This window comes from Apostichopus japonicus, chromosome 20 (assembly GCF_037975245.1).
Source record: "Apostichopus japonicus isolate 1M-3 chromosome 20, ASM3797524v1, whole genome shotgun sequence".
Classification (NCBI taxonomy): domain Eukaryota; kingdom Metazoa; phylum Echinodermata; class Holothuroidea; order Aspidochirotida; family Stichopodidae; genus Apostichopus; species Apostichopus japonicus.
The window spans coordinates 19,127,064-19,154,414 of NC_092580.1; the positions used below are offsets into that span (position 1 = coordinate 19,127,064).

A 27,351-nucleotide genomic window follows, 5' to 3' on the forward strand; every position below is an offset into this window, starting at 1 on the left:
TACATGAAAAAAAAAAAGACTAGGGCAACAAATATTAGGAAAGTCCTTTGCTAATTTTCAAAATATATATGAATGGGTTGTAAGGTTGACTACAAAACTGATACTTTTGGAGTCACTTATACCAGTAATATGTTCGAAGCAACTTTTTGTCAACAAATTTAGACAAAACTACCAACTCTGACCAACTCAAACTGAGGTTGGAATTGATTTAACTAGGAAAGGTTCCTAGATTAAATGAAGGACAATGAGAAAATAATTAAATGATTCCACTTAATTTTTCAAAACTTTGTCTCCCAGACACTTTGAATCACTGATAATAGGTAAAATTATAATTTGTTTATAATTATAGTTCATTAATTGAAATGAAATCTAACTACCCAAGCTTATGAACTACATTGCTTTATGATCTTTGTATCACAGATTTATCAAAATCACCTAAAAACAATTAAAAAAAAATAAAATTAAGATCAGTCCTGTGAATTTGAAAGAATAGTCTGCCTCGATAAACATCTATATTTTCATGTTTCAACATTCACAAACAACATCAAATAGTTCATAGAGAAACATGCAAAATTTTGAAGTAGAAAAATTGATGCACCCTTAATAGGAAAGAACAGCTAACAACAACAGAATTTACCACTACTAACAAAAATCAACACAGTTCATAATTATTGTTGACCAAAATAAAAATGAAAAATAAATAAATGTTTTTAATAAACTCATGTTCAACACAGATATAGTGTAATCTTTACGTAGCCATAAGAAAGCAAAAAATAAAATAAACAAATAAAAGCAGACAACTATATTGCAGTGATATTTCAAACTTCTGGATTGATCTCCATGGAGACTACAAGCTGTAACAACATATTTAAGTTGCTAAGTTGCATAACTTAACTATGGATCCTGATTATTTCTAATGAAGCAAAACTTTCCTGAGGTAGGTTTGACTCTGCAGTTACCATGGCTACCAAAATGTGACATTATTTCTCTATAATTCCATTTTGTTAAGAAAGAAAGGAAAAAAGCATGAATAACTTAAGGAAAACCAGGTAGAATCCTACAAAGGAAGCACTGCATGGCCTTGATTATAAACAACTATTTTATTGTTCAAAGGCTATAAATAAAGCTAAACTAAATATATATTGCAGGTAAAGTTACTCTGTTGTCAAGGACAAATATTCATGCAACATAATGTGTTATGAAGCAGTATGATATTGTATAATGTATTTCATGACATATTATCTTCAGTCGTTTACATATTTGAAGGATGTGCTTCTTGTGACACTGTAAAACCACACAGAAACTTGTACGACTCACAATCTCGACTAGTGATGTTACTATACAAATCAACACATTTATAACAACATAAAGTATATTATGTATCAAATAATATTGTGTCACTATTGCCTAAACACATAGCATTTCAATTAAGTATTGAAATATCTTGTAATTTCAAGGTTACATATTATAAATATTTCCTTCCATGGAAGAAAGAGCCTCCATAACATTTGCAGGATTAAAGCCATGTTCTGTATTTGTGTATGGACTTTGAAAACAGCAAATGTCACATTTTACAATTTAAATATGTATAATTGCACTAAACACAAACCCTTGGTGTCCCTTGTTTCATTAGGGTCATTTCATCCCACAACAACATGAGAAAAACAAAGACAAATGTTACCATGAACTGCTATTAAATAGGTTCTCACCATACAAATGGAACAAGAAGTCAAACAATTGTTTGCACTTCATATGAAAATTTATCTGGAAAGGAATCTGCAAGGCTGTTTGCACTCACATCTAGATCTATCCATGAAATGATCCTCTGTTGATATCAAACGACCATTCACTCCACTAAAAGACACAAAAAGAGTTCTTACACCTACTAAAGTGCATCCGCACATCACATCCAAAGCTTCCCCCCCCCCTTCTTTTTGAATTGTTGTGTTTAAAAGATTACAGATTTTGATCTCTGGTGACCTCACATGACTTTTGACCTCTATGAAATACAAGAGAGTTCTTGTACTCATTAAGATGGATCCACATATTAATTATTAGTGTTGCGCCGATATCACCAATATCGGTTTTGGCCGATATCCGATATTATCATCCCAATATCGGTCCGATACCGATATTTTTTAACAGTCAAAATAAACTGGACGCAGTAAATGTGAGCCTTTTTAAATTTATCAGTTTCGTGACAATTTAAATAAAAAAAGTTGTCAGTATTTTGTGTTCGCAGGAAATTGAACAAGGTTTTCCAACACTGCTGAACTGTGCAGTTATACATCATGTTCAAGGTTTTCACGGCCTTTGAGAAAATGAATGGTTAGTACAGTGTGTATATGCTGCACTAATGCTGTGTGTAGGCCAAGGTTCACGAAGGTCATTGGTTATATTCGCGCGCCGTAGACATGTTTTTAGAGGTTACGGAGGGTCAGCTTTCCATGGATATTAATCGAAAATGAATCTGAGTTTAACTGACGCTAAAGAAATGGATCGTCTTAGGCAGATTAACAGATCATTGCAAGTATAAAGAAGTAGCACTGCTGTTAAAAAGAAAAGTTCAATATCGGTTTGCTGTTATCGGCAATTAGGCAAAATTTTACCGATACCGATATGCTGCCGATATTGCAAATATCGGCCGATACCGATATTGAAAACGATTATCGTAGCAACACTATTAATTATGACATTAATCTTTGATGTACACACACACACCTGTATACATTATATAATACTAACAATAATAACAATATCACTATTGCCTTCAGTGAGGAATTAAAAGTAGTAAAGCAGTGGCTAAATACTAAACAGCGTAACCACTAACTTTCTTTTAGCCTTTCATATGACAATGTGGTTAGATGAGTCTATACCTACATTTTTCTGCAGTGTAGGCTTTTACTAAATGTTGCTATTAGTTTGAAATCAAGCAAGGCTTTCTAATGATTGTATGAAACATCTAATGTGATGCTAATACAGACAAACGGTTAAGTTACATATTCAACACAACTGCTTTCTTCAAGTACCACTAAGTAAGCTTAGAGGGTCACCAATTATAAGCATTAAGGGAAGGATTGCATGCTTTAAGCATTAAGATAATGGTCACCTGCTTTAAACAGTAGGCAAAGAGTCAGCTGCAATGTGCAGAAAAGTATGTAAATTATAGAAGTAAATGAAATTGTTAAGTATCCCACAAGGTACACATTCTTTGAATGTTAGGATTGAGATAGGAAGAGAGCAAAAATATGGTAAATGAAATATGTGAATGTTCTACAAGGTCCATTTTATTTGACAGGTAGCATTGTGAAAACGTTCATGCTTCCAGAACAACTTTTCCTCCAATGGACCCATGCACCATATCATTGAGCTGTGTGTCATGGTTGTAACAGCCTTATTAATAGTAAGTACTTCTTAGTCTGTGTATAGGAATGTGCTTCATGTCCTGCCAATGGTCCTTGCTGTAATCCCAGAGGTAAAAATCCACCACTACAGAGTTGACATTGGCCAGGGCTTTCCCCCCATTGGTTTGAGCCTTCTTTCGGACTGCTTTCAGAATTAGCTGTTAATAATTCAAACAGGAAGGGAGATAGTAAGCATCTGTCATGGTGAATATACTCCACTGATCAAAAACATTAAGTACTCTAAAATGTGATCAGTTAACTGATTGTTATGAATATGCATTGTATTTCTCCATATGTTTTTTATTTGTATTCTATTTGTGGTATAACTCTGTTCTGGTTCCTACATGTTTTATTGATCTTGAGCTGTCAAAAATTACCCTATGAAATACAAAGGCTAATCCATTAACCAAAAAGCTGTGATTTAATAATAATAATAATAATCAGCATTTTTTTTTATAGCTGTGTTTTGCATTGGGTTTCAAACTTTTACCAAGCTGTGTAATTTCTTATAATACATATTTGAATAAAATTAGACTGATACATCAATGCACTTACTATCTTGCTCTTACTACAAAATGAGTTCATAACCATGAAATCCAACAAAGAAAAAAATTCTGTTCTCCACAAATTTTATTGTTAAGCTATATGTTTCAATGGCAAACCTTTAAAGTTTAATGCCTCAATTCATTGCACTAGATCCTAGTGCATCCTAGTGCATTGCACTAGATCCTAGTGCTATCTTGAGAGACTATTAAAAGGAACAACATGGCATGGAATGAGACAAAACTGAGAAAGTGTCCCAACTTTTTCTCGATTTTTGGTTGTTGTTGATATATAACCAAATATTGTTTACACAAAAGGGTAGCACTGCAAGGTATCATTTTTATAAATGCTGCCCTTTTACAAACATTTTGATGATCATATTTGCTTACCTCCACAGCCCATATTGAACATCCTCTTATCTCCAACTCCAGAGGATCACCGTTGGATATTTCATCTTCTCTCAAAGCTTTCATCAGGACGTCTGAATATTCCAAAATGCCAAAATAGTTCAGAACTTGAGGAACTCTATAAGATGGAGAAATAAAAGCATAAAGAAGGCATCCAGTGTTGTACTTGTAGCAAACATATATACTCACTCATCATTCGCCTGTTTAGTCAGTGACTTAAGGGTAAAAGTGTGGGGGGGGGGGGAGAGGAAAGTTATGGCATGTTCTTTACACCGGAGTCGTAAAATAATGAAACCATTAATTTTGAGGTGAACTTTTCATGTAGGATAAATAGGAAGTAGCCGTTGGACTCAATGCAAATACATAACAAAGTATACACAATGTGTCAATCTGCACATCATATCTGGGGAATGGCTTAAATTAGACGTTACGACTATGCAGCAAACCATTGTTATTCCGTTGAGACATTTCTAAGATATAAGTCAGCAAAACATTCCTTATCTACTGATTTAGCATTGTAGGCATTAAAATAACATGCAGCAATTCATTATGACTGATAATACATTGGAAAGTATTTATAACATCACATTGTTCCTAACTATTAATGTAGAACTCTAGATATGAAATTAATTATTTTACTTTGTAGAGTTTTTTCCCCCTCTCACTTCTGGTTAAAGGTACTCAGCTAGACTTGCCACCTTGGAACAAAGTTTTTTCAATTACACAATTGATTACTATCATGTCAAAAAGAAAGAATTGTTGGTAAAAAAATGGATAGAAATAAAATAAATCATATTTTCCCATTCTGCAGACTATCAATAAAATGGCAATGAAATATTCACTACCTAAACATAGACACTAATACTTTACACAGCTTATTAAGTCACCAATCATCACTACCAAACCAATTTTCAATTATTTTTTTTCATTCGTTCTTTAAATTGTTTCCACAAACCTGTAGTCCGCAAACATGGTAAGGCTATCGATATCATGGAATTCGCCAAAACTCTTTGCTTCAAAGCAAGCCCAAATATCAGCTATAAGTATCTGTGCTCTCTTCAAAATGGACACTGTAAAAAAACATAAAAAACGAATAGTTTCATGTTTTACTTTTGCTAATATCTGCAGTTTGTGAGTAAGCACTACTAAACTAGAGTAGCAATTCTGCAGAATTTCGGTACGACAGTTGTGATTGTACTTTGATGCATAGTGAATCAGTTGGTATTGCATAGTTAATTAAATAGTTAATTAATTGTTTTTATCTTAACAGGGAACTTTTCATGCACAGAGGAAATTGTTGAAGCGACACCAAAAATAAACAAAAAATAATTTAAGGAGAATTGCAGCAAGATAGGACTTTACTTAAAAAGTCAATAGCAACAAAAATAACTCTAAATCATAAGTAGTACTTCCTTTCTGGCAGCTGGTAGGAGTATATTGAAACTTGCCATGATATCAAAATGTTTGAGATATCACTTCAGGCAAACATTGTCATTTCAAGAGTGCTTTAACATTTTTCAAAAAGTTTGGATCCAGCTCGTACAGGTGCCTAGACCAGCAAAAAAGACCTAGGCAAAAAATGGGTAAGGAATTTGAATATCACTAGTAGGTTCTCTTGCAGATACGACTGTCGCATTAGCATAGTCTATTACAAAGCTATTAAGTCAAATGTGTCAGTAGCTTCTGGCCTAGATTGGGCTTGTAACCTGAGACTATTTGATAATCAACACTCTTTGATTAACTCCTTTACACACAATGCTTTTGAAGTCATGTTTAGAAGGTCATAAACCTGTGTGGTTGATATTTAGAGTACATAGCTGTAGATGAGAGATGCATGCATCAAAGTATGGCAAAAATACATCAGAATTTGTCTTTGAAATAGGTTATTACCCCAGCGGCAAAATGCCACAAGAGTCGTCCGAGAGGTTTGGCAGCAGAAGCAAAAAGTAACAGTCGCCTTCAAAACCTTACAATATCTCAATACACAGGACAAATGTATTGAGATAAAATTGAGGTAGATGTGTAAACAGTAATTACTCTGATTTTATTTTAGACCAGTATTTAAAGCCACTAGACCACCTATCCTACTCATCTTCCCCATTATACATTCCAGAGTTGACATCATTTAAAGCAGCTTTTCATGCTGGTTTTGAGAAATCTTTGGCAGTAATGATATGATAATCAATAACATAATCTTGTAACGGTACAGCTCTTTTTATTTGTCCAGTTTCGTTTTTAAAACACACTAAATATGTCAAACCATTTGAATGTTTCAAACTGCTCTTTTGCGTGTGACTATTGACTACTATCATAAACTAAAGTTGAGAACTGATTGATATCCATAACAACCTCACAAACTTATTTTCATTTGGCAAAGAAACTATCTAGAAGGATGTCCCAGCTTCATCAACTCTAATCTCCTTTTGAACAGCTTATGTCATTTAAAGTTTGGCAACATTTTTCAGACATTTTCAAATCAACTCAAACAGCCGCTGTAAGCCATATCCTTAATAACCTCACAAACTTATTTTCATTTGGCAAAGAAACTATCTAGAAGGATGTCCTTGCTTCATCAACTCTAATCTCCTTTTGAACAGCTTATGTCATTTAAAGTTTGGCAACATTTTTCAGGCGTTTTCAAATCAACTCAAACAGCCACTGTAAGCCATTGCTCAAACCTATTCACCACAACAGATAGGAATTAACAAGATTGAGAGAAGAGAAAAATACAGAAGACAGGTTACTCGGTCTCCTTCAAAGTCAAATAAAGTTTACCTCTCTTTCCTTTGTATGTGCCAACATCTCGATAGGATGGAAAGTTTGTGACGATTAAGTCCAGGAGTTTTTGGGCACTCTTGTCGCACTCCAGAATACAGTTGACGAATGAACCACCAAATTTCTGTGAAGGAAACAGAGTGGTAAAACTTCCTTTGTTTGAAACTCAATGCAAATTGTAAGTAGAAAAGAAGACATTACTTTCATGCTGACAACACACTATATTATACTGTAGATTCTTAACGAGATTCATCTTTTACAATGTGCTATTAAAGAATAAAACTCACAGATGTTATTGATGTTAATCACACACAAAAGAAAAAATTACTTAATAATTTCAAACATGAGCAAATGACACACAAAAATGCGAACTTTTATATAACATTTTGGACATTGATTTCATCCTGGATACTGATAAAACGCACATCTAGTTGCTGTGTAATATGCTGGCAAAGGAGTAAATAACTTCAATATCAAAATTACAGATAAGTAATAAAATTGTCACACGATCTTCCCTTTATGGAGCGATTTTTTTCTGAACGCTGAGATGGAAATATTCTATAAGTAGTAATAATAACTACACTGAATCTGCACATTGCTTTCATGTAGAAATTATAAATTGATGTGGCGTTATGCACTGACCTGTTTCTGCGATCCACCCACCCCCCTCCCCCACAAAACCTCTCTACCCACCCTTCCCCTACTCACAAAAACAACTTTTGATTGGTCTCTAAATGTACACTTGCACAGAGACTATAAATGCACTTGATTCTACAGTACCTCTAGGAGAACCTTTCCTGCTTCGTGTAAATTCTTTCTCCTTTGCTCCAGTAGAGGTATAGGAGTATTGGTCGCTGATCTGAATACCTGTTTTAGTTGCTCTTCTGTAATTTTAGCATAATATGATGGATCTGTGATAGGAATCCCCTCCTTCAAAAATGTAGAAAAACAGAACGAGTAATTTCATTTGATTTTGGCTGCTTTAATGAAACAAAATTAAGGAAATGTTCACACAAAAAAATAATCATAAAAATGATCAGAGCTTGTAATGTATTGTTTGTTCACTGCAACTCCATAGCATATGAAAGATGTGAAACATGAAATAGCCATGCCATTTAAGCAAAATGGCCTCCTTTCAATGGTTAGTTATTGATTAATTTGTTCCTTCATTTGGGTCTGTCCTTCCGTCCGTTTGTTTACTTTCCAGTCTGTGATAGTGCCCCAATACAACAATTAATAGCATCCATGATCTCATTTCCAATTCCCAACACAACCCTCCCCCTCCATCCTCCCCATCCATCCTCCCCCCTCCCCTCTCCTCCCCCATAAAGTACATCAACAAAAATTTCAGTTTTAAAAAGGATCTTAAAAGTTATCAAGGTTAACTTAAATAAGTCATTTTGAGCCTTTTAAAAGGTTCATTTCTTGGTTAGAGGTAAAGTCTCAGCAAAATTTCTAGAATATTTCTGCATCTGACAGTCAAAACCACATCCTGGTGGTAGCATTTTGTAAAACAAAGACATGAAGTTTTCAGATTTGTTGAGAATTTGGTAATGCATCTGAGCTTTAAATAACTTTGCTTATCTTTATAATTTGCAACTCACTTATTCAAAAAGAAAAAGAACTCAATTACGGTTTATGGAGCTTTAAATGTAAATGTGAAATTGTAGAAGTATAAATCAACAAGAATAGGAGAGAAAAGGCTATTGAAGGGGCAGCAGACTTGATGACATTAAAGGCCACCTAATGTGATTCTTTTCCTGGATTCTATTCCCGGAGTAAGAGAAGGTTTAGTTGGTCAATATAGTTTGCAATCAATCAATTCAATCAGGAATAAGGGACAATATACTGAGATAGGACGTCAACAAGCAGCGTAGGTTGACATTTTTCCCCTCCAAGCTAAGCAGACTACCCATCAAAAGTGATTCGCATCAATTACAATAGCTATAACAATAATAGTAACACTGGATTCAAGCTTTACTGTTTGTGTTTGGTTCATTACATTCACAGATAATTCTCTTGGGGGGACTGTCTGCTGTGAAATAAATATAAATTCAAAGGTCACATTTTTAAATCTCACTATGAAAGGAATATTTCCACCCTTTTTTTACATACACTCAAAACTGAAGCTGTGATATCTTTTTATAGCAAAATTTGTCAAAACAGATGTTATGAAATATCTATCTTTGGGCAAGTTTGTTACGTTTCAAAAACAAAATATAATCATATGGCTAATCCTATTACATACTCAGCCTTCTTTTACTTATCAGAATGAATGCAAAAGTTATTTAATCAACAGTTTCAGAGTCATCCCACCTTTTGGGACAAGAACAGTTTGAGCAGAACCTTGCGTGAGTCAGTAACTGAATCTGGACCAGCTGCCCAACAGTTCCTAAATTACTTACCTCCACCGCCCTTTTAATAGCAGCGCATAATGCCCAGTAACCGCTGTGCTTCTCACCGTTGAATTCAACTAAGTACCTCTTGTCGTTGCTTTCGCTCCAAAAGGAAAAGTTAAGTGTGTCCATTATAAATATCCTTTGAAGAAGAAAAGAATAATAATAATCTTAAAATTGTTTTTTTTTTTTCCTTCTACATTTGGGTATATTATTTTATGGTGTAGGTGAATGTACTGAATAAACATGAGTTGCAAGGAGGACAAAATTTAGCGTTCTCCAAATTATGTGTGGCTAATGGAAGTACAGGTAGCCTGGCATTCATATGCTCCTTTTGTTTTGTTTACAATAAACACCTCAAATATCTTGAGGTAAACATTTTGGATTTTCTTCACTTGTTAAAATGTTTTTACATATTGGTCACAAACAGTATAACAAAAGTAATGACATTTTGGCTTCAATCCTGTAACTTAGGTAAGTTAGTGAGAATACTTGGATGACTTTTACAGTACTCACCAATCAACAGTTTCTTGAACCATTTTCTGGGGATGTAATTTATGATGTTTCCATTCTTGAATGCTATACTCCTGCTTCTTGAAGCTATTGAAAAGCTGTCAGGTGAAAATTGGAAAACCAGAATCTAATTGAATATTTGGTCTGTTCATCTTTTTTTTCTTTCACAGATATCATGTCACTTTTTTTCATGATTTTTATGCCTGTTTGTGTAATAGGTTTTGCAAAATATAGGACATGATATCCATCATCCAAACAAAGGACTCTGCTGTTTCTGTAACTATCTACGCTCACTGAGTTTCGCTGGGAACGGACGATTCATCTCAAATGACCTTTGGCAGCATCTTATTATCATTTCATTATCTTGGCATTTATTGTCATGTCCTTATAACAAAAATATTTTACATCTAATATATCTTTTATATATATACAGAACAGGGCACTCAAAAAGATTTTTTTTACATTTTTTTTTTATTAGTTAATTAAAGCAGACACCTTAGATCTGTCTTTTCAGACAACTTTTACTCCTTGAAACCCAAACTTACTCCTCCAAACCTACAGAAGTAAATTCCAGAAAGGCCATTCAAAATATATACATCTTCTAAAGGTTTCATGGGGATGCTGATACACTTTGTTATTTAACTTTTATTTATAAGTTTACTCACCTTTTTGGCTAAAACATCAACTGCAGCCTCATTGATCGTCACCTCATCACAGTTCTCTGCAATAAACTGACTGGATTCCCTTGGTAGAGGCAACTTATCAGTTCCATTTAAGTTCATCATGCTGACAAAACATGTCAATCAAAAAACATTTTATCAAATGTCCACAGGCAACAAATTGACAATTTTAGCTAATTGTCCTGTAAAATATAATACTTTAGCCTTATTATGACAAAGCAACATCAGTCAGTTCAAACTGGACGACAAGTTTGACGAAAGTCTCTTTTACAAGCTTAGACATTGTACTTAAAATTTAATGAAACTGTGAGCAATTTCTGTAGAAGTATATTTGTTACTAATGGTGGAATAAATTATAGTACAGTCTAAGTCTATATATACATATATGTATATATATATATATATACATATTTATATATTTATATATATACATATATATATATAAATCAGGCCTCGACAAATATTTCTTGAAACTACTCGCCAACTGGCGACCGAGTCTAAAATTCTACTCGCTAAAACGTTAAATTTACTCACCATATTTTCTCGCTAAGTGTTTGTGTGATATAAGCCTAGGTAGTATGGCCTAACTTATAGCACTATACACTATATTGCGTTATAGTGTTACTGTTAGTTGTTTACAGCAAAAAACGATATTTAAATTGTGTTTGTCAAAAGTGTTTAAAACATGATATATATGAAAATATAAAACGGTGAAACATTGTTTATGACTTGCTTTGTAAAAGTGACCACAAAAATAAGCAATGGCATGGCTGACCATTTGTAACTTTCACTGGACATGACATCAGACTACTGTATCAGGGCATGTGTTAGTTTCATTAACAAGTTAAGATAACACTTGGTACTGACAAATTGTTATCGATGATTACTGAGTGTCCGACTTGCAGCTTTCACTGGTCAGGTCTCGAGAATTATCAATTTTTTTGGACTAAAAATTAATCCAATAAACTTCCTGTTGTTCATTTCGAGAAATGTAATGCTATTTCGGCAAAACTATTATTTTACATTTGTTTCCTTGAAAGTTCAATTTTTTTACTTATTGACATGTCAGGTAGGCCTTATCGCACGATTGCGTTAACCTACTGACAACGTTGTTTTCATTTGTGCCGATCGTACACAAAAGGTACCCAGTTGTCGTTACACATTTATTTAAGTTTATTGTATTCCATTTTGGTTACCCCTATCGTGCATCATTTAGTTTGAGAGATTAGTATCAAATTAGTTTCGAGCTGGTGAACAGAGCTGTTTCTTAGGACATACTTGTAACAGTGCACTTGATAATTCTACTGTGATGTTTAACATTAGGCCTTTGTTGATTGTAAGCCTATCGTATAAAGGTAGTGAGCGAATGAGACACTCGCCAAAATGTCGAGCGTAATGCATTTTTTGTTAGCCAGTCGCAAAATTCTAGTAGCCATTGGCGAGTTGGCGACCGTATTTGTCGAGGCCTGATATATATATACATATATATATATATATACATATACATATATATATATATATTACTAGATACTTTGCGGCTAAAGGTTGCAAATTGAATTGTTTGTTCCCGTTATTTTTGTGTAAAACACATTAAGACACCAATTAGTGCTGTTCAAGTGACTATCATTTTGCATTCATTGCTAAGGTTAAGTGGCCAAAGTGCTATGGTAAAGTGGCAAAAGTGGTAGGATTGCAAGCTTCCATGTTAGTTAGCCTGCAGGCGAAAGTATGATGACTGTAACTACTCTAGTGTAACAGAAATGACTTAGGCCTAGGCTATCATGAATAATCTTCCTCCATCAATAACGATGGTACTTGACATAAAAAATAATTACGTTTTCCATATTTTTTGGCGTATTCAACGTGCCAAATATCAACTTAGCCTTGGTCTAACGTCACAAGACGTTATTAGTTTGAAAGGCTAAGCCTTTGGGCGGTTCTGCTTAGACTGGATGCGTGCAGACATTTTATCGTGAAACAGGGTTGTCCTAGACAGTAGGTACGTAACCCACAATCCCGTTCTAAGTTTCATGAGCAGAAATTTATGTTTTAACGAAACAAGCGCCAAGCGAGTGAGATGATATGGAAAATTCTCTTTTATATATTACCTAGCTTCTTTATATACATGAGCGAAGCAATGATCCGCACTTGCCAACGGCACAATTAATTTCTGTGGTGCCAACATTGATTTAAGAATAGATAACACTTTTCGATCTGCCCGGAACGTGTCGAACTAAATACATCCTTAGTGTTGCATGGTGACGTCTAAAATATGCCCCGCCCATAGGAACTTAAATTCATTACAGCTTTTGCCTTACTTGGGGTTAGTAATAGTCCCATAATAGTCCCACAGTACAGTTTCATATTACAAGGCGGGGCTTAAGAGGTATGGAACACTCATAGTTTATCTTCCGACTGCGCACATTTCAAACCATTACGTGCAACCTGCTTGCAACGAGGTAAATGAATCACCTCGTTGCCTGCTTGCATGGAAGGTTGCACATAATTAGTACGACAACTAACAACGTAATACAAAAAAACAACTTTACCATTGCCCAAGGAACAAGTGTAATGGCTGCCTCGTCGTCTATGAACAGATCAGCAACGTATGTGTGTGATCGACAGCCCTAATATGTTCTTCTCATTTACCTCTTTATCTATCCAAAAAAGAAATAACATTTTACTAGTAAATTTATATACTGTAAGCGTGTATAGTTATCAAATGAATAACAAACCCACTATTGGTCTATGTGATAGGCACAACTGTCATTCACAACTTTCCGAATAGCAAACATCTTATTCTATTTGGGAGATATCACGGATTTAATGTTTCTTCACATACAATGTTCAGACTTGATCAAGTCTAAATATGACATACCAGTAAGCGAATCACAATGTTCTTCATTTTTCGTAATTTTTTTTTTTTTCCTTCTTTTGCAATGTTTGTTTTCTATAATGGTGATGGGTTTAACAAATACTGAACCTAACAAGTTGGAGCCGATTATATAATACATTGTTGACCAAGGGTCAAATTCAAAGTCAAGCCTGTTAACATATATCGTGTTGAAAATATGAACAGAACAACAATGAGAAAGTATAAGGTATCAGATCCTAGTGGCACTATGACATCACACATTTGCAAAATGGCAGCTCTCATCTTTAACTGTTTATCTTTAACAAATAAAAATGTATTATTCTCTGTCAATATCTTCGCTAGGAAAATGTATTATATAAATTCGTCCAGAAATAGCGCGCTCGGTGACTGGCATTACAAAATGCACACTCTACTGGTTTTCAATACTATCAGATATTTTTATACTGACCTTGCAAACAAGCAAGCTTTTCATCAAATAGCGTTTTAAAAAAAAATGATATTGGCTGTTGAAAAGAGTATTTATCAAGATATTCAATAAACTATTGCATACAACTGCAGTCAGACGTAAACCGCATAGAGAAACAAAAAGCCAACCGTGAATAAAGACGTACAATACATCTATGACGAAAATTATTGTACATAGAGTTAAAAAGTGACTTTGTTCAATTTTATAGCCTTAGAACCTTAATAAAAAACACGGAACGACAGGTTAACTTGTTGTGTCGGTGCTGTCATGTCTGCCAGAAGTATATTCTGAAAGTAGTTTATTTATTGAAACAATGATTGTGCAGAATACAGCGTAAATTAGTCAGTAAATTTAATCATCTCTCAGTATATCATCGTCCATACCACGCACAGCACTTCTCTCGTACGCCGGGGTACTGACCAGCAAGTTCATAGATGGATCAACAGTTGAATTGGAGGGTGTCTTTCTCCGTTTTATTAGTACTTGTACACGGTAAGAGATATCACCTATAGGTCTTTAATGGTTTCTCAAACAGTCAATGTACTTACACTGGGCTATACTTCACAAATTCTTTGACATAGGTTATTATAGGAAACTGTTAAAATGGCTCAATTTTCAATGTCAACTTTACATATGGTTGAAAGTCAACGAAAAGGCCGCATGTATTTGGGGAGGAGGGGGGGGGGAGAGATTGTAACTGTACAAAGTAGAGATCATACATGTGTGTATTGGGCGGAAATTCCGGTTAGATATACGGTAGAGCTGATCCCTCGACGATGCCAATCGTTACCGTTGGATGACTAGACGAGGTTTCCCTTTCTTGCTCATTTTGTTATTATATGTCATGATTATTACACATGAAGAAATCATACCGCTAATTCCAGAATTTGAATGTTTTTCAGCAAAACCAAGGGCGTAGGAACCGGGGGGCTGGGGGGGCGCCAGCCCCCCAGTGAAAAATGTGGAGGGGCGGAAGTATCATTCCGCCCCCCCCCGCTTCGCAAGTCAGAAAACCCCTTTTTCATTCCAAAAAAAAAATCTCATTTGGAGCACCAAATTGCATCTAAGGCCTGGTGAAAATACAAAATTAAGTTTACAAAATGGAGTGGGTGTTGAAGTGTGCTATATTGCACCAAATTGCATCTGAGGCTACCTGGAAATGCAAAAAATTCCAAAGGGGAGGGGGACACCCCCTCCCCTTAGACCCCTCCCCCAGGCCGGCCATCAGTCTTCAGCCCCCCCACTCAAAAGTACCTTCCTACGCCACTGAGCAAAACCGTACATGTTGTTCTTTTTTTCAACTTTACAACAAAAGAGCACTGTCTTATTCCATGTTTTCTTAATTTTCTCAATTAAAGGTCTATTTTTTTATTGGATTCAAACGGCATTTTTGGCATTACAGAAATGGATAAGGGTTGTAACAAAATGGGGCACTCTTAATTTCTGAAAAAGGGTACCTTTGAAGTTTCAAAAAATCGCCCAGCTGCCCCTGGCTCAGGGCATCTTGAAGAGGTTGATTCTTTGAAAACCAAATAATGCCTTTTAAAACATTTCTTTCGGGATTTGTTTCAACTTTATTTTTCACGACTAATTTTATCCTACGACTGATTCTTTGGTCTCTACTTTTTACATCATCATTGTTTTGGTACAGTGACATATAGCCAGCTACAATGTCCAAGTGACATATATACCAATATCCAATATGGTGCAACGGAAACGACTGTCCAATGGGAAGAGCCGGTGCCACCTCCTGATTACATACTAGTCTTCCAAAGTTACAGTCAAGGGACATTTCGTGTAGGAATCTCTTATGTGGAGTACATATATGAACATCCAATAACAACATTTGACCGCTTGTCGTGTTCATTCCAAGTGATAGTGGAAGTAGGTAAGTCATTTTTTTTTTGGGGGGGGGGAGGTATTCGCATCGGTTGTACTTCGACCAGTGGTCATGTCCGACCAACCATAATGCACCTGTAGTGAGGTTGCTCAAATGAAGTCCCCGTCCCGCCCGCCCTCCTCCCCCTCCCTCAAAACAACCCACTCTGTTTGGATTATTGTTCCCCACATATAATTTCTGAAGATCACAAACGTGGGAACAGGTACAATAAAATGATATTACGAAGGTCTAAGTCATTCGTCTGCCTCAGCGTGCATGGAACACCTATTATTAAATGGAAAGCAATGGGTGTTTGCAGTGGGTGTTTTGGTGTTTGCGATGGGTGTTTGCAAAGCAAAGCAATGGGTGTTTGCAATGCAAAGCAATGGGTGTTTGTGATCAATGATCACTTTCGTGAAATTTGTATCTTTGTTGAGCAATTCCGAGCCAAATTTAGATTAATGCATGAGGTCAAAAGCCGAATGATTGCCTTGTTTTTTTTCAGCTATCAAAGAAATGCATCCAGATGAATGATTTGCACTGTCGTATACACTGTATCTCTGAATGATTGCAAATGTATAATGGGGTATAGAAACATGTTCTTCTCAAAGTACCGGGTGTAGGGGCAGGTGCCCCTGCATTACCACTGTTCTTATACACACCCAGTGAGAACTCTTGTTCCCCACTTTAGCTCACCAATCAAATTCGATTTGGGAAGTTTTAAAAATTGTCAATCATTAGAGCAGCACATATATAGTAGGACTGATAATGAATTCAACAGAGACGTGTTCACATGACCGATCTTGGAAATGTCAAGTTTAAACTTGTTAATTTTCCATCAAATTGCAAAACACAATATGAAGTGAATTGTAAAATTGCCTAATTATTCGGTAAAGAACCACGTCCGCTCCCCCTTGAAACGTAATAGGTTATTCTATAATGTGCTTACCCACCAACCCAGTCGTCCGTCCTCGTTTTCTCTTCAATTCCACCCCTCCCCTCTCCCTCCCCCACACCAATGGAAAATACTGGTTACGTCACCGTATCTTACGAAATCGTAGCAAAATTACATAAGCAAATTACAAAATTACATAAGACGTAGTATACTGATAGTCTGGTAATAAATTCTTTTGCTGTAAACAAGCCACGACGCAAGAGTTATTTACTGAAGCTTAAAAGTGCCATCAACATAAGAAAAACCTTGCCTCATAACATATGATAAGTTGTCAATTCAACATTTTTGCAGAAAATTGTTCAATTGCTCAGTTGGAATGAAGTGAACAATTAAACATTTTGCAGAAAAATGTTGAGTTGACGAGATACGATAAGTTGTCAATTAAACATTTTGCAGAAAATTGTTTGAATTGCTCAGTTGGAATGAAGTTGTTGAATTGACGAGATATGATAAGTTGTCAATTAAACATTTCGCAGAAAATTGTTCAATTGCTCAGTTAAAGCAACTGAGCAACCCGGCATTTTCTGATTTTTGATAAGATATTATCTCGTTATCTAAACAATTTACTGGAAAATGTCAACTTATAGGGCAAAGTTTTTCTTATGTTGATGACACTTTTAAGCTTCCGTAGTTATATATTTGCATATTTGCAACACGTCTTTGACACGGTATAACGGTAATTGATATAGTTTTAATTTCACCTTATGCATGGGTAAACCCGATGCCTTTCAATGGCAAAACAAGTGAGTCAGCCAGCGTGCAACTATCACATGCACCTGTTTCTTTCAAGTTTGCTTTCGTTGCACCTGTTAAATTAAAGTTAGCTTTCGTTGTGTGTGTGTGTGGGGGGGGGGGAGGGAACTTATGGACATGTACCTTTATGGACGGGCTGTGCGCGGATCCAAAATTGTATGAATAAGTTCATCTGTTAAAGTGACTGGACTATCTAGTCTAATACACATACCTAGTCTAATACACAGGTTAATTCTTCAATGTACGGCCTTTTAAATGACATGTTTGTTACGTATTACCACTTTTTCACAGACAAATGATTTGAATATATCCAAGGGGGGCTCATTTGTTGGAAATGCTTGGTTAGAGATATTTGAATTTCTAAAACAATGAAATTAAGGTTTGGACTGTGGAGCGGACTTCGATTAGCCTTAAAGGAGCATATGTTACCATATGTTGGTGGTTGCCAGGTAAACTGGAATAGGTAGAAACATTATACTAGGGTTAATTTTGTTGTTGTTGAATATGACATATCAAGACTGAACTAAATTCATCCTTTAAAATAAAAGTATTAAAATTGTAACATTAAAGAATTACTATGAACCAGTAGCAAGTTATATTACCCTTTTACTTACGGGCCTAAATAGGGTATACGTTGCCTAGGTATACTCGGTATTTTAAAATCAATATTTTGTTTTCGTCACACAGAATTATTAATAACCCACGTTTTTTTTTGGGGGGGGGGAGGGGGTATGATGGAGCTTGTAATGGATGATCAAGTTGTTTAAAGGTAGAGCCACAACATGCATGAGTGTTTATTTTAATATTTATTTATATTCTGTGATATCAAATACACTTTCACAGAAGATCGACAACCTCCAGTTATTTCGAATTGTCCTGCCTCGCCGATTACCGTGGTATACGAAGTGGGTCTCACCGGTCATGCCGGCGCGGAATGGGTAGAGCCATCTGCTACGGATAACACAGGAGAAGTTATACTTGTTGAGAGAACGGCGTTTCCAGGGGAACCATTATATGTTGACGCACATCCAACATTTGATGTTACATATGCATTTGAGGATCCCTTTCAAAATCGAGCCTACTGCCAGTTCCAGATTCGATTCGAAGCTGGTAAGTAAAGTGACATTACACCGACGTGTATGGAAGGTGGGGGGGGGGGATGGGGAGTAGGGGACGGGGAATGGATCGGTTAAGTTCCATTTAAGTATTGAAGTAACAACGATTATTTGACACATCGTCAATGCCATACAGTAATAGAAACTGGCCACCAAGAGTAATCGCACTGATAATCGATGCAATTGTTCAAATAAGGCCAAATCATTCTTATAGCTACTTTGGTGGAGATGATGAACAAACGATCGCCTATTACAAAATGTGGAATGATAGCTACATTTACTTGATCCAGTGGTTCATAATCTTATTTACGAAAAGTTTAAGGGAGGGGAAGTTAAAGGCTAGTAAATCACTTGAAACCCTATTTGTTTGCAAATCTTAACCGAACATATTAACTCCTCTGTTTTCTAATGAGCTCATTGAGAGAATTAGCAGACCTCTGGGGTGTCAACCGACGGACAAGAGTACACCCCAAAGAAACTTAAATTTATTCTTAAATACTGCAGTGATGGAGATCAAGGCCACCCTCATGACTCCTCTTCTATCTAATCCTACACAAACAACACCCCCCCCCCGGCCTCCGTTCCTTCCCTCCACGCCTGATCAACACCAGTACACTGCGGCGTTAACGAACTCACTTCGAATCCGCTCAACAACACTGCTGAAGAGCAACTTTCAGTTTTGATATATTAAGAGAAACTGCACTTGGTAGAGTTTGATTTGAGAACCAAGTTATTTATTTGGGGTGGGGTGGGGTGATGTGGGGCGGTTAGGGGTATTTTAACTGCTACACTTGCTCGTGATCATTATTGTTGTTTTATCTCTCTTCGTCTCTCTCACGCCTTCCCTCTTTTGTAAAGTTGACACTACGCCACCAACCATCCATAATTGCCCTAATATAGTCACCAAAGTAATTCCCCTACAGCAGAATGGAACATTCGTGTCGTGGGACGCACTGGAAGTGACGGATAATTCTGAACGATTTATTCTACGCATAGAACCAGAAATCCAAAGCAACTATTTCACGACGGGATTAACTGAAGTACAATATATATATACAGATTTAAGCGGCAACTCAGCTTCATGTTTTGTGAATATTCATGTCATTGAACGTAAGTACATGTATTGCGCATGCGCACAGTGAAATGCTGTGAATGTTGTAGCACATATAAATTGCTCTCCTACGTATGTAGAGTCACGAGGTTTACTAAATATCTGTCTCAATTTATGAACGATGCTAACAGTAGAAGGAACTAATTTCAGAGGCTTCCTCATCATTGATAATAACGTAGCTGTTGGCTAAGTACGGAGACACTGAAATAACTCACCGAAAGTGAGAAACTGACTGGCCAATAATCCCCTACGTTATTCTCTGTGGAACTGCACGACGTCATGTTTGCATGGTGATAAGAATTTTTAAGGCATAATCTGACTTGATTTCTTGCACCTGGGAACAGAAGAATGGAAGAAATGGCCGTCACAAAAACAGCGAACTGATCTTGCACAATTCATGAGTGTGCGTGCGTGCGTGGGTGGATGTTTGTGTGCGTGTGTGTGGTGATAGTGCGGTGTCCTTTTCAATGCATAAGTACACTTTGACGATGCAGCCTAGTGATAGTATTAGTTAATCGCTGAATGCTGGATCAGGCTCCCCCTCCCCTCCCAATGATACATTGATTGACGAAGATGTGCATATCCGCTGAGCAAGAAACTTGTGATACTCATTTAGAGTGGCGTAACCAGACATTTCAATCTTGGGGGTACAGGGATGGGGCCACATCACTTAGTTAGGGGGAACAATGTTTATTTGTGAATGCCGTACTGGGGAAGGGGTCTAAGGTGAGGGGTGAGAAATTTTAAGAATAATTAAGGGTCCTTAGATGCAATCTGGTGCTATATTTTGCAACTTCATGTAACTTTATGTTCAAGAAGTTTCGGGCTTAGTCTGTCCGATATTTATGTTTTTAATTGAGGCAGATATAGTTTTGTTTGAGTATTTTTTTTAACACTTCAAGTCGCATCTGGGGGGTAGGGCACGATTGGGGGGGAGGGGACATTCCCCTAAGCCACCCCTTGGCGACGCCACTGCTCATTCGACTTAACATCGTCTTGATCACACTGTTACTGTCTCGATAGAAGGGTACTGGGATTGAAGGTGACTTGTCTTAAAACAAGTATCAGTGATTAACATAAATGATAATCATAATAGAGGGCGACATAATTTTAAAGCTATGTCACATCCGTACATATATGTAGTGAAAGCGACAACAATCCATTTGACTTCCAACAACATGCTTTATCAAATATGCAAAATTTAGTAGAAGGAAATATTATTAATAATATTATATGTATTAACTCGTTTATCAAATCTATATCTATTTTATATATCTACCCCTTTTGGGGGAGAGGGAATGGATTTTAAACTATTGAATAAAAAACATATATAGAAAAGAAGAAACAATCAAACGGTTATACATAAGGAAAATACAGTGGTGACTTTTGTATCTTAACTGTCATTTTCAGGGGACGTAACACCACCCGATATCACCCATTGTCCAACCTCTATTATCTTTGGTGTCAAACCTGGTATCATGGAGACCTTTGTTCATTGGGACCCGCCAACGGCCACCGATAATTCCGGAACTGTGTTCACAGAGGTGCACGAAAGAGAAGGAATTTACTCAGTTGATACAGTGCTGGTAGTTGTGTACAAGTTTTATGATGCAAATTACAATGAGGCAGTATGCACTTTTCAAGTCAGTGTCGTGGAAGGTGAGATAAAAGTAAAAACTTTGAAGGAAGAAAGACATTTTTACGACTCGATTGTGATGATGATGACGATGACTAAAGATGATGATGATGATGACGATGACGATGTCAATGACGATGACGATAACGATAACGGTGGCGATAATGATGACGAGGACGATGATGATGATAATGATGATTTTCATTTTGATATTTTACAATATTGATTCGCGTACATGATATATTTATTTTCCTTTCTTATAAATTATTTGCAAACATCATCACAGTCTACCTTTTGTCAATTTCTCGCACCTCCTTAAGAGAGAACACTAAGCGAATGTCATCATTGGAAATGTACATGTGTTTACCTTGTCAATGAGACATTGCATTTTCTTCTGGTTACTCTCCAGATGACGAAAACCCCATTATTGTAGGATGTCCGACAGAAGATATCAGTGACGTCATACGCTCAGATGATAAGAATGCCACTGTTAATTGGATGGATCCTATTGGAGAAGATACTACTTTTATCGCAAATGTGATACAGTCTCACTACCCAGGCAACAACTTCCGTGTTGGGAATACCACAGTGGAATATCTGTTCATCGACAGCGCAGGAAATAATGCATCTTGCAAGTTTAACGTGGTGTTAAAATACGAGCAAACTGAAGGTATGCTGCAGTAATTTATTTTAGGCGTAATCGTCTGCGGATTTTGACCAAGGGTAACGTACATGGTGGTGACGGATGGAAAGAGGGGGGGGGGGGGAGGTGGTTTCAAGGGTGAAATATGTGAGGGCTTGGATCCAATATCTTGAAGTATTACAATACTTGATAACAATAAAACATACAATATGTAATACATAAAGATGGACCGTTCCCCCATCTCATCCATACCTTCAAATTTTCCGCCATGTTCTTGGACATAATGTATAAGGCCAATTTGATAATTCTGGATTCGCTTCCTTTCATTCAAAGTGTGCAAATTGCCTTGGTATGGCGAGAAATTGGGTATGGTGACATCACTATTAAAACAAATCTCAACAGTTTTTTTTTCTTCAAAATTGGAGGTTATACTCATTATGAGAGGAATGCCGTGACACATAACTAGAGCTCTCCATATTGGATATAACCTACACATGGATTCGTAGAGGGTGTCGTATGTTTGGGTATGGCTTTGACAAAGGCTCATTCTAAGTATGGAAAGTTAACCCTTTTCAAGTCGGTTATGATCACATGAAAAATCCGGTTTTCCCGTTGCGGTTGGGAGCCCCCGCCCCACAACCTTTGTATAGAGCTACAGTACGAACACAAACCTTTCGAAAATGATGGCAATTCTTTGGAATGTAGTATATATACATGAATACTATTAAACACTGGTTTCAGGCGCGTAGCCAAGGGGGTGGCGAAGGGGGCAACCGACCCATCCCCCTTTGAACATATTTTTTTATATTTCTTTTATGATATCCCTAGTGTCATATCCAAGTTCATGAGTATTCATATGTTGTCCGGTAAACAATTCCAATCATACATCATTCAATGTAGCGAATGACTTGGAGTTGATTGAGGAGTGAGAAAATATAGAGAATGTAATTCGTTACACACGTATACTCTTGCTGTCGTACTTACTTACGTACATGTACATCCTACCGTCTAACGGTGTATTGCGAGAACTGCTATTTCGGGAGCCTAACCAATTGTTCGCCTGTGCATTAATACTAATACTACAAATAAACCATCCGATATAATACCTATTAATTGCAAAATAGAAAATGCTTAGATGCAACTTACAAGGCCTGGGAAGTGCCATTTCCAGCGATCTGGGAGGCATTTTCGGCCAAAACTTTCTTGTACGCTTCGCGCCAATAAGGCGCTACGCTACGCCTAGATAGTTTGCCTGCAGGCTTCCGCCCCTGCCTTGGAAAATCCTCGCTACGCGCCTGACTGGTTCAAACAATGCTCCTCTCCTCTTGGATAGTTTTACAGCAGAAGATCCTTAAGGACTAATTCAATCAGCTGGAATGTGTTTCTTGTGATGGACAAAAGATCTGGTAATTTTTTCAATAAGAAAAACCAACAAAAGTCTTACAAAATGAGAGCCTACGGACCACTCGCATCCCCATTGTCCCGCTACATTGGGACTTTTTTATGGAAAAGGTCGCCCAGGAAAGAACCTGGGCACGAAAACCAAACTACCAAAACGACTGATCCGCTTTCAGCCCTAGTCCCCTTGCATCGGGACTGTGGCTGTGTGATCATCATCGGGTGTGCATCACCATTCCCCTCGAAAGGGAACAGATATTACACATGATCTTAGCTAAAAGGCCGAGAAGGTCACATTGGGACTGTAACCAAGTGGTGTTTTGTCTAGTGTATTGTAGCACGATTTCCTTGAAAGGAACGTGTATTTCACATGATTTGAAATAGGAAAGGTCGATAGTGGAGGCGACTGTAGTTCAAATCATGTATCCTGACCTTGATGGTCCATGAAAGGACAAATACTACATTATCATGAAGGCAAAAGACCGTTCAGGGAATTTCACTCTTAATGGAATATATGAATATGTATAATAGGTTGTCTTCTTCTTTTTTCTTGCAGTTTCATCTGGAAATGATATCATCATCATAGTTTTGATCGTCTGTCTGACAGTAGTTATCGTCGTTGTCGTTTTGGTTCTTGCTTTCGTCATTAACTTACGTCATAGCAAGGAAGTCAACACCCCTCGGCCTAATTCTAAACTTCCGGCAACACCAGGCATTCCCAATGAAAGCTACACAGCTCTTTCTGCAAGACGGCCACTACCACCATCCGACAATGCAGGCTACTTAACTCCGAGTCCCAACTGATCCAACCCGGGAGGCCCGGGTGGAGGCTGGAAGTTTTTTCATTGTTCTGGATTTTCCTTCTCATTACGTTTTCAATTATATATATTCATTCGCGTTTGTCGTTTACCTCCATTTCATAACATAAAGTCGGTTCAAAATATCTCTTTCAAGATCCCGCTTTAGGAATATATATATATATATATATATATCTTTTATCTTATATCTCATATCTCACTACGATTTCCAATTATATACATATTCATTTGCCTTTGTCGTTTACCTCCATTTCATTAACTAAGTCGGTTCAAAGTATCTCTTTCAAGATCCGGCTTTAGGAATCACAAATGATTTTCGAGTTGGTAAGCATCATGTTTGATCTATAGAGTAAGGCTCATATGTCACCAAAACAGAAGTAGTATTCTTAGATACAGGTGAACAACGATCGCCTTCAGTGGAATTACGACCTTCCTTATCGGTTTCGAACCTCTGGACATATAATCAGCGTCCATAGTCTAATTGTTAGGGTGTCCGCTTATAAAGCGGGAGGCCCGGGTTCGAATCCCGGTGGAAGCAATAGCTAAAACAATAATAGTAACACTGGAATCAATCTTTAATCTTTGTGATTGGTTCATTACGTTCACAGATAATTCTCTTGGGGGACTGTCTGCTGTAAGATAAATAAGAAACCAAAGGTCACATTTTTTAAATCTCATTATGAAAGGAATATTTCAACCCTTTTTTTTAAATACACTAAAAAACTGAAGCTGTGATATCCTTTTATTGCAATAATTTGTCAAAACAGATGTTATGAAATATATATCTTTGAGCAAGTTTGTTACGTTTGAAACACAAAATATAAACATATATATGGCTAATCCTATTACATACTCAGCCTTCTTTTGCTTATCAGAATGAATGCAAAAGGTATTTAATCAACAGTTTCAGAGTCATCCCACCCTTTCAGACAAGAACAGTTCGAGCAGAACTTTGAATGAGTCAGTAACTGAATCTGGAATTTGAGTACACAACCAGCTGCCCAACAGTTGATACTACGTTGATCACAGATGTATGAAAAATCACTTTCAGTTTTTTAGGTATGCTTTGCCCAGTGCGATAAATCACACTTCTCAGTCATGTGAGGCGCGGTGGGCTTGGATTGTACTTTCACACGGTCTGTCAGCTACACAACCTTTAATAATACAACAAAATACTAACTGTAAGTCTTTAACTTTTGTAGTTCTACTTCTGTAACAGCAAATTCAGACCTCATTTGTCACTTTTGAAAACTTTCAATGATGGATCCAAAAACTACACAAGTGTATCAGCCTAAACAGTTCCCAGATTATAGTCTTGTGCACAAATTGGTTTATCATTAATACTCCCTGGTAAATTGTGTTTTTTTTTTCCTTCTTCATTTGGGTATATTATTCTATGGTGCAGGTTAATGTACTGAATAAACATGAGTTGCAAGGAAGACAAAATGTATCGTTCTCCAAGTTATGTGTGGCTAATGGAAGTAGAGTATACCTGGCATTCATATGCTCCTTTTGTTTTGTTTACAATAAATACTACAAAAATCTTGCTGTAAACATTTTGGATTTTCTTCACTTGTTAAACTGTTTTTACATATTGGTCACAAACAGTATAACAAAACTAATGACATATTGGCTTCAATCCTGTAAAGGCAAGCTAGTGAGAATTGAGAATACTTGGAATTACTTTCACTGTAATCACCAATCAACAGTTTCTTAAACCATTTTCTGGGGATGTAATTTATGATGTTTCCATTCTTGAATGCTATGCTCCTGCTTCTTGAAGCTTTTGAAAAGCTGTCAGGTGAAAATTGGATAACCAGAAACTAATTGAATATTTTGTCTGTTCATCTTTATGTTCTTTCACAGATTAATGTCACTTTTTTATGATTTTTATGCCTGTTTGTGTAATAGGTTTTGCAAAAGATAGGACATAATATCCATCATCCCAACAATGGACTCTGCTTTTTCTGTAACTATCTACGCTCACTGCGTTTCACTGGGAACGGACGATTCATCTCAAATGACCTTTGGCAGCATCTAATTACCATTTCATTATTTTGGCATTTATTGTCATATCCTCATGACAAACATAATTTATATCTAATATATATATATAAATATATATATATATATACACATATATACATTATATATATATATATATATATATATTAGATATAAATTATGTTTGTCATATATATATATATATATATACCCTCCATTTAGTTTACCCTCCATTAAGTTCATCAAAGCAGATACCCTAGATCTGTCTTGTCAGACAACTTTTACTCCTTAAAAACCAAAAATACTTCCTCGCAAAACAACAGAAGTAAATTTCAGAAAGGTCATCCAAAATGTTCATCTTCTAGAGGTTTCATGGGCCTACTGTTACACTTTGTTCTTTAAATTTTATTTATAAGTTTACTCACCTTTTCGGCTAAAACATCAACTGCAGCCTCATTGATCGTCACCTCATCACAGTTCTCTGCATTAAACTGACTGGATTCCCTAATTGGTAGAGGCAACTTATCAGTTCCATTTAAGCTCATCAGCATGCTGATAAACATGTCAGTCAAACGACAATTAACAACTGTTCACAGGCAACAAATTGACAAATTTAGCTAATTGTCCTGTTAAGTTCAAGAAAATATAATACTTTTGCCTTATTATGACAAAGCAACATTAGTCAGTTCAAACTGGACGACAAGTTTGACAAAAGTATCTTTTACAAGCTTAGACATTGTACTAAAAATTTAATGAAAAAATTCTGTAGAAGTATATATGTTACTAATGGTGGCATATATTATGGCACAGTCTAAGAGTGGAATGTACAGTCTCTGAAATAATACTCGTGTTCAGCTTCTATGGAGTTAGGCCATAAATACAGTCCTAACCATATTCAGTGAAACAAGGTAGACACAAGAAATTTTACTAGATACTTTGCGGCTATAGGTTGCAAATTGAATTGTTTGTTCCCATTATTT

The 27,351-nt window shown here is 36.4% G+C and overlaps 2 protein-coding genes across 3 annotated transcripts; one reads left to right on the forward strand and one right to left on the reverse strand.

Annotated features, from left to right (window-relative positions):
• Nucleotides 1–476: 476 nt before the first annotated feature.
• On the reverse strand, nt 477–26,937 carry LOC139961447 (queuosine 5'-phosphate N-glycosylase/hydrolase-like). 2 transcript variants are annotated; one of them, XM_071960622.1, is made up of 9 exons: nt 12,827–12,982; nt 10,704–10,824; nt 10,042–10,136; nt 9,535–9,667; nt 7,910–8,059; nt 7,130–7,253; nt 5,310–5,424; nt 4,337–4,472; nt 477–3,562 (listed from the first exon to the last, which is right to left on the reverse strand). In XM_071960622.1, the coding sequence occupies exons 1-9, from the start codon at nt 12,901–12,903 to the stop codon at nt 3,398–3,400; spliced, it is 1,116 nt and encodes a 371-aa protein (XP_071816723.1). In that variant the 5' UTR covers nt 12,904–12,982; the 3' UTR covers nt 477–3,397. The 2 variants fall into 2 exon arrangements, with proteins under 2 accessions (XP_071816723.1, XP_071816725.1); XM_071960624.1 differs by lacking the exons at nt 10,704–10,824; nt 12,827–12,982 and adding an exon at nt 26,797–26,937.
• LOC139961446 (hyalin-like) lies at nt 14,224–26,339 on the forward strand. The gene is made up of 7 exons (XM_071960621.1): nt 14,224–14,551; nt 15,711–15,947; nt 18,490–18,756; nt 19,620–19,871; nt 21,283–21,531; nt 21,918–22,178; nt 24,106–26,339. Exons 1-7 carry the CDS (start codon nt 14,494–14,496, stop codon nt 24,351–24,353), a joined length of 1,572 nt encoding a protein of 523 aa, XP_071816722.1. The 5' UTR covers nt 14,224–14,493; the 3' UTR covers nt 24,354–26,339.
• Nucleotides 26,938–27,351: the final 414 nt, after the last annotated feature.